This window comes from Psittacula echo (genome assembly GCF_963264785.1).
Source record: "Psittacula echo genome assembly, chromosome: 1".
NCBI lineage: Eukaryota > Metazoa > Chordata > Aves > Psittaciformes > Psittacidae > Psittacula > Psittacula echo.
Genome location: NC_137735.1, coordinates 87,102,892 through 87,115,438, shown reverse-complemented (window position 1 = coordinate 87,115,438; position 12,547 = coordinate 87,102,892). Strand labels below are relative to the sequence as shown.

Genomic DNA, 12,547 nt, shown 5'->3' with positions numbered 1-12,547 from the left:
TCCAGGGATGAGGCAGCCACAGCTTCTCTGGGCAGCCTGTGCCAGTGCCTCACCATAGAATCACAGAATGGTTAGGGCTGGAAAGGACCTTAAGATCATCTAGTTCCAACCCTGCCATGGGCAGGGACACCTCACACTAAACCATGCCACCCAAGGCTCTGTCCAGCCTGGCCTTGAACACCGCCAGGAATGGAGCATTCACAACTTCCATGGGCAACCCATTCCAGTGCCTCACCACCCTTACAGTAAAGCACTTCTTCCTTATATCCAATCTAAACTTCCTCTGTTTTAAGTTTAAACCCATTACCCCATGTCCTGTCACTACAGTCCCTAATGAAGAGTCCCTCCCCAGCATCCTTGTAGGCCCCCTTCAGATACTGGAAGGCTGCTTTGAGGTCTCCACACAGCCTTCTCTTCTCCAGGCTGAACAGCCCCAACTTTCTCAGCCTATCTTCATATGGAAGGTGCTCCCATCTCCTTGTAGGCCCCTTTTAAATATTGGGAGGCTGCTGTAAAGTCTCTGTGGAGCCTTCTCTTCTCCAGGTTGAACAAGCCCAACTCTTTCAGCCTGTCTCCATAGGAGAGGTGCTCCAGCCCTTGAAAGCATCTTCATGGCACTCTGTACTCGCTTGAGCAGAGCCGTGTCCCTCTTGTGTTGGGTGCCCCAGAGCTAGACTCAGTACTCCAGGTGATGTCTCATGAGAGCAGGGTAGAGGGGGAGAATTGCCTCTCTCAACCTGCGTGTGTGAGTCCAGAAATAACTGTGAAATGAGTATAAGCATTAGGGTGAAGGTTACAACAGCTGTCAGCACTTGAAGAAATTGCATTGTTTTTCATTACATGGGAACATGACAAACCTCATAGCAAAGCATATCCTGGTGTGGTGTATTGACCTAACAGGCTATTTGGAAATTGCCCCTTAAACATTTCATTTGCTACTGTTGATTTTTTTTATTTTTTTCTTTTTTTAATACCTTTCTTATGATAACAATGGCTCCCTGTTTAAAGATGTTTAAAAAGAGTGAATGACAATGGAGTTTTGTTTGTTTCACAGGCTTTGGCTCAAGTAGCATGGATTATGGCATGGTGGGAGGGAAGGAGGCTGGAACAGAATCCCGCTTTAAGCAGTGGACTATGATGGAAGGGCTGCCCTCTGTGGCTTCACAAGATGCCAATATGCACAAAAATGGTGAGAAGGGGACTGGCTATTTGGGGAATGTTCTTGCAGTATCCTCATTACTGGAGGTGAAATAGCTCATATAAAACTATGCTTCAAGTTAGTGGATGTCTTAGCAATATACATCTTAAGTATTTTTTTTTTGTTTCGTATCCCGTACTGGTAAAGATCCCACCCTTTCCCAAGTGTAAATGTGTCTCTTTAATGCTCAGGTGCAATAGTGCCCCCTGGGAAGACTCGTGGAGGATCGCCCTACAACCAGTTCGACATCATTCAGGGCGACCCACTGGGTGGCCATGCCGGCCATGCTGGTGATAGTTGGTTACCTGCCAAATCGCCACCAACGAACAAGATTGGAAGCAAATCCAGCAACACCAGCTGGCCTCCAGGTACTGCATGAGGGCAGGGGCTATGTCCTAACTTTAGAGTAGGTGTGCTGGGATCTTTCTCATTGTGCTTTTTAAATGACTACTGCAAGGAAAATATTTGCTTGGCCTGTCTGGTTTTTGTTGGGTGTTTTTAATTTTTTCCACATTAAATTAGAATGTAAATGTTGGAATTTCCAGCTAAAAGTTGCTAATCTAAATATGAAATAACTGCTGGATTGCCTGACTAGTATTTTGGTTTTGTTAGGTGAACTCTCTGTAGTTTGGTGACTTTACATTTACAGAACTTTTCATGAGGACAGTTGTTCATAGAATACACAGTACTAGCTCCCTCCTCTCGTTTTGACTCCTTATTTGCATTGTGTTAGGCTGACACAGGGTGTAAAAATTCTCATTGAGAGCGTGCAATCAGAAAGCAAAAGATGTGAAAGCTTGTTTTTCATGATGGTGGGAACAGGATTTTCTTGACCTTTTGTATTTTATGTATCATGAATGTTTCTTCTGGCAATTGTTCACAAATATGGTCCATTGCAGACCACAAGGTTTCCCTTGCCGGCAGTATTAGTACAATATGCATTCAATGTGTTCTGTGCTGTTGTGGGTCAGCTTTGCTCATGTCATGTAAAGGAGCGTTGCCATGTTTCAGTGCTACTCAGCAATCTTGTGGCTTGAGTAGAAGTTTCTTGAGTCTTGGATTATAGGCACTAGCACATTTTTTAAGCTTTCTAGAGTTTCACTGGCAGAATTTTGTCTTTCCAGTAGAAAACTCAGATATCTAGGAAAAATATATGTGTGTTTGAATACACGTGTCATTTTCTATATAAAACATTCATTAGACACAGAGTGGTGTCCTTGAAGTTGCATGGATTAATCACCAGTGCTGTTCAGCAAATAGTGGACGCTGTGATTTTTCTCTGCCTGGGAAGACTCTTACATTCCAAGGAAATACTACTGACTGCAAATTCTCTGCTTTGTATCCCCTCTGATATGAAAAAATAAAGCTGCAGGTATAGCTTTTGGGTTAATCAGTAGTTCAGACCTTGCATCAGAAAGCCTAGAAATCTGTGTGAGCAATACAACTGAGGAAGCCTACAGAAGTTGTTAACGTTGGACTTGATCTTAAAGTCTTTTCCAACCTAGTTGAGTCTGTGTAGGAAGCCCCCCATGTCTAACTATGGCAGAAAATGTTTTCTGGTGAGGTAACAGAGTTAAAGAATTAGTTTTCTCAAGAACATGTGCGCTCCCACATTTTCATAGCACTGACTGCTCTCTGTAGAAGTGTATTTGCATTACCTTTCTGTTAGCCTGGTGGTTCAGTAACATTTCTGGTAAAGCTTGGTTCTTAAACTGGAGTTACTATTAATAATGCAAGAAACCACCAAAAATTTATTTTTTTCGGGACCTCCCTTGTAGACTCATTGTTGCTGAACTTATCTTTTCAGTCACCTTTCCCATATATAGTAGTGAGAAATACAGTACTCCTTGGAATGTTAGGAGAGGTATGTGAAAATCAGCTCTGCCCTGTTTACAGGTTTTGGAGTAGCTGCTGGTTCTGGCAAGATTCTCAGTAGCAGAAGGCTATTGCAGACATGAGAAGCTGAACAGCTACTCTTTGTCTCTCATTAATACCCATAGAGCTTTCTTAGTCATACCTGCAGTCTCACTGTCAGTGATAACTAAATATTTTCTGGTGCTGCCTGCCTCACCACTGTGAGAGGGTAACTGGAGGTTACAAATCCTGAATATAAACTCACCAAGTTCATCAGTACCATCCCTAATTTCTTGTATAAATTAATAGCCCATGACTGTGACTGCATATGTCATGTAACAGATCATGGGGTTTGGCGTGTGGCTTTTAAACATTTTTTTGCTGTATTGCGCTTTCTTACGAGGTCCATAGACTATTGGACAAGTGGTGGTGTCCCATAACCACAGCCACTTAAGCTGTCTCATAACCTCTCAAGCTTATTGGCTTCCTCAAGAAGGAAAGCTTAGCTGAAATAATGATCCACCTTATCAACACCCCTGATGAAAGAATAAAGATCAAAAATGGTTTTACACTGCAGGTCCTTTTTCTCTGTAAGCTTGTACATGAGGCCTGCTGTCAGTTCCTGATATGGAGATACCATTTTAATTCCTAGTGCTGGAAAATAAGTTGGTAACAAAAATGAGTTCACAGGAGAGAACCTCTTGAAATAGGTGCATTTTCCTTTGAATGAATACAGTGGTCACTCAGCATTCACCCTGATTACACCTTTCACGTTTTCCTCCTAAATGCCATCTACTGCAGAAATTCTGCTGTTCAAGAAAGCAGTTTTGTTTATCACGAAGATAAGTGAAGTGGTGCCTTATCAAACTGATAATCACAGCTGGAGGTGAGAGCAAGTGTTGCTGTGTTGGTGAGAACTGTATCTTTGGTTGCGTCACACAGAATTGCATAGTAATACTGGTCTGTAAATTTCCCATTCAAGAGCAGTTCAGTCATATTCTGCAGGCAGTCTGGCTTGGGTATGTCTGTCGTGGTTTTCCTAATAATCTTATATTTGAACTTTTTGGGAGAACCTTTCAAATACCAGTGGAGAAATGCATTTCATGTTGTCTTTACTATTTAGAAATTAGGCATGTCTGTAGGGAGAGTTGCTGAACGTGCATAAGAATAACTGCCAGTCCCAAAGGATAGTTTGGAAATACGTCAGTACGCTGAAGTTCTAGGAAAACTCTTTTCCAAACCAGGATTATATTGATGAGTGCATGTGGTTGTATACACTATGCCTGGTCTTTGGAGCCTTGTGTAAATATTCATTATTGTTTTGATTGGCACTTACTATGCACTTAATTTTCAGTCTCACCAATTCTTAGAAATCTTTACAAAGGCCAGACTTGGATCTTTTTGATTTCTGCAAATGAGTTCTAATTTCCAGATCCTAACCTGAGTTCATGGATTCTTTATCACAGACTAGACCCAAGAGCTGCATTGCTTGTTCCTTAAGCATAAGGTGATTCTGTTTGTCAGAGTATTGCAGTATTTTGGCAGCAGCTGAGCAGATTCCTTCTTTGAGGCAGTGGTGATTGCTCATAATGTTAGAAATGTTGATGCCTCGTATGCTAGATGATTTTGTTAATAAAGATTGGGAGATGTGTTTGGGGTTTAGAAAATCAGGAAAGCAGTGAACAAGATAAATGCAGAATTGTCATCCTATGAATTCTGCGGCACTAGAACCTTGGTGCAAATGCTGGATAGAAAAGAAACATACATTTTAAGCAGCTGACAACTTTTTTCCTTTCATGAGTGGTGAACTTGTGGAATAGGTTGCTTCTAGAACTTCTGGAGACAAATGTTACTAGCCAGTTGAAACAGTGATTGGATAAGCCACTGGAATAACTGTTTCACAAGCAGGTGCTCCCAGATTGAGGGTATTTCTGGCATCCTGGGTAGAAGGACTGTAGATGCTGGGAGAGTGTGAGGGCAGTAGCCTACAGAAAGTAGTAGCCAAGTTTGCTTTCTGTCCCTAAATGATATCTCTCCCACCACTATTAGCAGAATACTGAGCTAAATGAACCACATTTTAGACCCAGTGGAGCATTTCTTCTGTCTTCTGAGATTCTCCTGCCAGTGCATTAATACTGTTGTTGCTGTGCCAGATGTTTGAACAAGTAGTATCACGTTTTCTTCTGTATTTGTGAAAGTCAGTCTTGACTATGCTTCTTTGTTACAAAGGTGACTGAAATGAACCCTTCCATGCCAGGTTTATGCTACATGGTTTCATTACAGAGAGCACATCCTGGATCCTAATTTTAATAATGGATTTTTAATTACATGCAAATATTTTGTCATTAATTATTTCAGAACTTCAGGTTGGGAATAAAGATATCGTTCCATATCCTGGACTTCTATCTGCAAGGGGTTAATCTGCCACCTTTGCACTCTTTCACACCCAAATTGTCACAGTATCTGAAGCTTCTTTACTTGTTTTTGTGTTTGGCAGTTTTGCTTTTCCATCACTGCTTCCAAAATGGACCACAGCACTTTGTTCACTGAACATCTAGTCAGAGAAGGAAATGACTTGCTGATCTTTCTTAGAGTAGCTGCAGTTTTTGTATGTTCATACTTCATATAACTCATCTTCTTGTCTTAAAAATCTGACATGCCTAGAGCTATAGTTGAAAGGAAAGGAAAGAATAAGTATGCTCCATCTCATTGTGAAGCATGAAGAACATCAGTGAATATATACGTTGTTTTTACCACAAGGCATCTCACCTTAGCATTACCTCAGTACTGCTAGTTTATATATAAAGTATGTGTGTACCTACAGTATAAAATGTCAGATGTTCTGTTTAAAAACTCTTTAAGGTAAGTAGCCTTTCTTTGAGACAGGTTTCTGCATGTACACGAAGTATGTGTGCAGAGTATAATCTTAAAATATATAGTATGATCTTACAGATCTTAAAAAATATATAATGTATTAAGGAAGGGTATAACTATTGAAGCCTCATTTAAATGTAGTAAACCAGGAATAGTCGAAGGATTGCCATATGCACTTGCACTACTTTTTGTAGTGTAGACTTGTATTTAGGCACTAGAGCTAGTGCCGTGGGAGGAAATGTGAAACAGATTTTAATTAAGAAATGTCTTGATATTTTTTCTGAGGAACAGTGTAGAAGACAATTACCTACCTTCCTAAAATAGCTTCAACAGTTGCTTCTAGTAAGTGGCATTTCCCTTTTTGCATCTAATTTCTTTTTCCCCTCTCATTCCAGAGTTCCAACCAGGAGTGCCATGGAAAGGTATACAAAACATTGACCCTGAATCTGACCCCTATGTGACCCCTGGAAGTGTGCTTGGGGGGACAGCCACATCTCCCATTGTAGATACTGACCACCAACTTCTGCGGGACAACACCACAGGTAAAACAATGAACAGCTGCTATGTGATTATTTTAGTCATTCTGATATTTGAGAATATTTTGATGTTCCTGTCATAAATAGTCTATTGCATTTGACTAAGAAGGAAGCCTGTGTGCTTTTACACTGTGGCTGCGTTATCACATTGACAGCTTGGCACAGTCGTAGCTCTCTTGAGGTTTAACAGTGTTACAGAAATTTTGTGAAATTGGTCTACTCTTTCTCTCTCCTTTTCCCTGTGATAGGGTCTAATTCTTCCCTCAACACCTCGCTGCCTTCACCTGGTGCCTGGCCCTACAGTGCCTCTGACAATTCCTTCACCAACGTTCATAGCACTTCAGGTATGTGGACTTCAAAACTTACCTGGATGTTTTCCACTTATTCACTAGTTCCTCATTCTTGGTTCACTTTGAATATTCAGTCTTTCAGTAATTTCTGAGGAACTCAGGTTTGAGTGGTTGATCCTCCTGATGAAAAAATACTCCGTTGTAATTGCTTTAAAAACTAGACTAAAAATCCTTTACCCTTCCTCCCACCCCTATACAAAAGTCTTAGTTATGTGTCATGGTTTAACTCCAGCTCACCAGCCCACTTGCCAACAAACTGGTGAGATGGAGGAGAAAATTGGAAGAGTGAAAGTGAGAAAACTCATGGGCTGAGAAAGACAGTTTAATAAGTAAAGCAAAAACTGCGCACTCAAGCAAAGCAAAACAAGGAATTCATTCACCACTTCCCATCAACAGGCAGGTGTTCAGCTATCTCCAGGAAAGCAGGGCTCAGTCATGCATAACAGCTACTTGGAAGACAAACACCATTACTCTGAATGTCCCCCACCACCTCCTTCTTCCCCCAGCTTTATATGCTGAGCATGACACCATATGATATGGAATATCACTTTGGTCAGCTGTCTCAGCTGTGTTTTCTCACAACTTCTTGTGCACCTGCAGCCTATTCACTGGTGGGGTGGGGTGAGAGGCAGAAAAGCCCTTGACTCTGTGTGAGCACTGCTCAGCAGTAATTAAAATACTCCGGTGTTATCAACGTTTCCAACACAAATCTAAAATATAGCTCCATACTAGCTACTAGAAAGAAATTTAACTCTACCCCAGCCAAAACCAGCACATTATGCAAGTTAAAGAAGTGAGCAGCAAATACAAAAAGGAAAAAACCCCACATGCACAATCTGTTGACCTGTGTAAGGGTTTGGTTTGTAGATTTTTAAACATACCTGCTGCTGTATGAGTTTAGGTGAGTGATTTTATTAATTTTAACTTTAGAATATTGAAGTGCTGTGAAAGAAAAGAGTATTGCCTCAGCTTTTATAGCCACTCATCCTTCCCTGAAACCTGGAGAGAGTGTTTTTAATCCTCTGGGTTTTAAAGGTTGGCCTGTAAATAGTAAATTAGATACCTGTCTCAGATGCTTGGTAAGAAGGTCTCTAAAGCTTTCTTGTGAAAAACGGTTTCTGCACATGCTTCTGAATACGATGCTGGAAGTACTTGTTCCAGACAAACCATTTGGATTTTGAACTTCTTACAAATGCAAGACTTTACTCTTGAAGAGAGTGTCTTGACAGCTTCTTAAAATTAAAGGAATGTGTGTAAATAGCAGAAGTGACAAACGTGGCACAGAGCTACATCTGGCTCAAACTCTGGTTTTTGTATCTTACTCAATGAAAGCTGTGTTCATATGTTATTGCAGCGTCTTCACAAAATCTGTTGAAAATCCTATATAGCTTTGAGGGAAAAAAATGTTCCTGCTGCCAGTTTCTGGGGTCACTTTGGTTTGAAGCAATATCTGTGTATGCAGGATTCCAATGACAGAGTCATAGTCCTAGGGAGGAAAGGAGTGGCATGTATCAGCTTCTTACCTCTGCTTAAGTTTTGTCTAGCACATAAGAAAGATCCAGGAAATTAAAAATGATTGAGGTCATAGTTGAATTGAAGAGACTAGGCTAGTGCCTGGCACACATACCATTTTCTGCTCATCTGCATTTCTGCTCACCCGCATTTTACAGCCAGAAGGCAGGTCATCTGAATTAGGGATTTAGAATTCACGTATCTGTAAAGCAAACTGAATCTAGTGAAAGCAGGAAGAGCATTCAGTTTTATTATAGGTTTGTAGTGACCCAACTTGTAAGAATTCTCAGGTTTTCAAAGGAAATGTAGTGTGGACATCAAAGTTGCCGTTCATCTTATTAATGGTTGAACATACTGCAGCCGGTTACATTATCTTAAACGTCAGCATATATAAAATAAGCAAAGATTTTTTTGGTGTAGTAAATTAACTGTTGTATGGTTTTGTGCTTTGTGCTTGTCTCTGATATAAATACGACCAAAGGGTTTACAGCAGTAGTACAGACAAAGGCTAGTTGAATCTCACAAATTTCTCTAATACATACAATTTATTTAATCTTCTAGCAAAATTCAGTGATTACAAATCAACATGGTCCCCAGATCCCATAGGACACAATCCCACTCATCTCTCCAGCAAGATGTGGAAAAACCATATTTCCTCAAGGAACACTACAGGGCTGCCCCGCCCGCCTCCTGGCCTGACCAACCCCAAACCATCATCTCCATGGAACAGCACAGCATCCCGATCGGTCAGGGGCTGGGGGGCACAGGACTCAAGGCTTGGCTCTGGTGAGAAGAATCAACTGATAGCACCATTGATCAGACCTGAGGAGTGTACGTTTTACAGCACTAATGGTTTGGAGGAAAGAAAGTTGCAGTTGTCTGGTAAAAGATAAAAAAAAGTTCCTTCTTGAAATGGAAATTTTGCTGTCAGTAATGGGGTTGGACAGCGGGTGGGGGTTGTGTGTGGAATTCCAGGTCCTGCTGCAGGGGAAGAAGTAAAGAGGGCTGGAAGCTACCAGGAGGGAATAGCTACTGCATGGGGCTTTTCATAGGTGTTTTCATGGGTGGGAAGCTCCTCAAAGATAAACTCTAGTAAAAAGTGAATCTTGATGGGACATGTGAGGAAAGATGTGGTTTTGTTTTCAGGACTGAAGATCAGGCTTTCATGTGTTAGCAGGGCTAATAATGCCAATGATGAATTTGCCTGAGATTTGAAAGACCTGAATATAAAGGAAATGGTTTTCTTTGTATCAAATCTGTCTTGATTATCCTGTCTTCTAATTTGCAGCATCTACTTGGAGTGATGGTGGCTCAGTTCGTCCTAGCTACTGGCTGGTTCTTCACAATCTCACTCCACAGGTATTTTCTGTTGTTGTCTCTGGGAACTTGTTTGCTTTACCAAGATACAGATTTGTGGATTCTGCAGGTGTTTCTCTTTGAGCAAAATCTAACAAAATCAGATTTCTTAGCATACGTAAGATGTGCTGCTTCTAAACTGGGCTGCAGTCTGATTGTTTTTTCTACTGTAATCTCTTCAGCTTTAAGATGTTCAGGTTTTGCGACACAACCTTTCATTACCTAGACTTTCAAAAAATTATTGGAACAGAAAGATTTTTCTTGGAAGTGAGGATAAGTTGCATGACCATAATGTGGGATGGTTTATAGCTGTTAAAGAGACTGTTCTTTGGGACGTTGTCAATAAGAAAGCTGGTGTAACTGCCAGTTTTCACTTTGGTGTTTCCATAGTGAAACCACAGAATGTTTCCAGCACTCCTGCCAAAAACAGTCTAGTTAGGTTATTCCTGCAAGTATTCTTGGAGCTTGTGTCCATTCGGAATGAATTCTGTGGCATCCTGGTTTCAGCAATCTCAGTCTGTATTCAAGGCTTTGGAAAAGCCTGTATGATTATCAGCAGCACCCTGAGGTCTAGACAGTGTCCCCTGTTCAGCAAGATAATTTACCATGCTTCTACTACAGTTTAAGGAAACATCAGTGTGAAAGGAAAAACTTAACACCTCATTCAGATCACCCAAAATAGCACATTGTGCTCCTTTCATGGAAAAGACTTTTGGTTGACATGAAGGATACAGGAGTGGTGTGAAGAGGCATAGTTCTAAGTCTCCCATGTGCAAGGTAGTTTAATACTGCTTTAGGAATTATTTAATGAAAGAATATAGTTTTGGAGGCATTTAAGGTAATAGATTAAGAAGCAGATTATAATTGTCTCTTCCATAACAAATCCTCTATTCATTGTGGGTCACTGCGTTAGAGAGAAGGAAGCATAAAGGATAAGGTGGATTCAGGGACAGTATCTTCATTTCGAGTTTCTTCGTTTTTAACTTTTACCATGTTCGTACTCCTATACAACTTCCTTTTCCCTGGTTTGAATTGTATTCTATAGTAGAGGGTGGGGAGGGAGAAGGAAGAAAATAGCACTTCCTTAAGTATCTGCACATATGGATCCCATTCGTGTGTGCATGTTCCTGTGGCATACTAGGAATGGAATCTGTCTGTACAGAACACCGTGGAGAACAGCAGTTACTGGAGGTAAGTAACAAGCTGTTACTGCTGCAGAAGGAATGTAGGCAACAACTGCTGTGAAAACATTAATTCAGGAGGAATGAACATTGCTGGGTTTGGCAGAAAGATCACGAACTGTTTCTGTGACACTGTCTTCATAACCATGAAGACAAAAAAGCACCAAAATAAACTTTTGAAAACCCTCATCGCAGAGGTGGTATTTCCAGTTCTACAAAAAACTTTTAAATACTGATTGATCTAAATTCTACTGAAATCTGAGTGCTGGAAACTAAGACTTGTTCCCTTGGTATAAATGGCTGAGGATGTTAAGAAGTACAAGTTATGTATATAAATACTGGAAAACCAGCCAACATAAGGACAGTGACAATGTAAGAAACTTGGTGAGGCGTGGAAAACTGGACTCGAACTGCAAGTGAGCGGGAAGTATAAGTCAGATTATTCCATAAAGCAAAGTCATTGTAATTATTAGAAGTCGGGGTATACTGATTCTGTTTGAGAATAAAATTCTGTCCCCTTTGTTTACTTCCCTGTGCTTTCACCTGTTTCCCTTTCTGAGAGCAGTTTATCTTTTAATTACCAAGACAAAGTTACGATTGAAGTCCCTTTGGGGAAATAGTTAGAAACATGTGCCTTATCCTGACTGTTCTTCCTCAGATTGATGGGTCAACCTTGAGGACGATCTGCATGCAGCATGGCCCACTGCTGACATTCCATCTGAACCTGACCCAGGGCACCGCCCTTATCCGATATAACACCAAACAGGAGGCGGCCAAGGCCCAGACTGCACTGCACATGTAAGCAATCCCCATGTCTGTTCTTTGTTACTGCATTAGTCATGAACACAAGATGTCTGTCCAGTGTTTATGCTTTGGAAACTCGTTTCAAGTATCATGATTGGAAGGGACTCTTTCATTCATTGGCAGAGGAAGAAGGGAAACAAAGATGCTTTCTATCTGTGTAGCTTTAACTGCTGGCACAAGCCGGCACATACAAAGCTAAGAAGGTGCAAATAGGATAGAACTATGACCAGTATGCACCTACTGTGTAGAATTTTGGCCATTTTAAAAAGGCTTGTGAACTGTTTCAAATGAAACTTATTCTTACACGCATAACCCAGATGTGTGGGAATCTGCTGTAGTTTTGAGATAGACCTGAAATTGCCAACCTAAAAAGCTGCAGATCTTAGGTTTTGTGTTCATAAGCTTTTTGTAGCTGAGTATGGCTCTGGTATGTTTTGAAAATTAGGGAGGTTTTGAGGCAGAAATCTTGGTGGAGCCTAGAGGTGTATTTATTATTTAAATAGAGGTGTATTTATTATTTAAATACATAAATATGGTTTCGGTTAAACTCACTGAAAACTTTTGGACTATACTAATCTTACTCTCAATTTCACAGGTTTTTAACCTGTTCTTCCTCTCTTTTGTTAGAAAGGTAGCTAGTGTATGTGCACTTACCGTTTTAGATACACTATACAGGCACTTTTTTTTTTTGCTCGTAGTCTTAATGTTCAGGACCTTAGTTTAAATTTAGAAAGGTTTTGTTGCAGGCGTAGTAGCTGAATGTTGAGGGAGGGAGTTGTTTGGTTTGGTTTTGGTGGGTTTTTTCCCCCTTTTAAAATGGAAGTTCTTGTTCTCGTGAGTCAGTTTCACTGTTGAGAACAGCTAAAGTTTTCTGTGCTTGCT

At 40.7% G+C, this 12,547-nt stretch overlaps 1 protein-coding gene across 25 annotated transcripts in view; it reads left to right on the top strand.

The window, feature by feature from the left end:
• TNRC6B (trinucleotide repeat containing adaptor 6B) overlaps window positions 1-12,547 on the top strand; it is a 149,636-nt gene that overhangs the window by 123,335 nt on the left and 13,754 nt on the right. For 16 of the 25 annotated variants that reach the window (XM_080639181.1, XM_080639162.1, XM_080639170.1 and 13 more), the window contains 7 exons: window positions 1,055-1,189; window positions 1,390-1,566; window positions 6,322-6,468; window positions 6,711-6,806; window positions 8,886-9,206; window positions 9,613-9,683; window positions 11,520-11,659. In XM_080639181.1, coding sequence (XP_080495307.1) covers window positions 1,055-1,189; window positions 1,390-1,566; window positions 6,322-6,468; window positions 6,711-6,806; window positions 8,886-9,206; window positions 9,613-9,683; window positions 11,520-11,659 — 1,087 coding nt within the window. The remainder of the gene's footprint in view (window positions 1-1,054; window positions 1,190-1,389; window positions 1,567-6,321; window positions 6,469-6,710; window positions 6,807-8,885; window positions 9,207-9,612; window positions 9,684-11,519; window positions 11,660-12,547) is intronic. The other 9 variants (XM_080639174.1, XM_080639178.1, XM_080639168.1 and 6 more) reach the window with 2 other exon arrangements.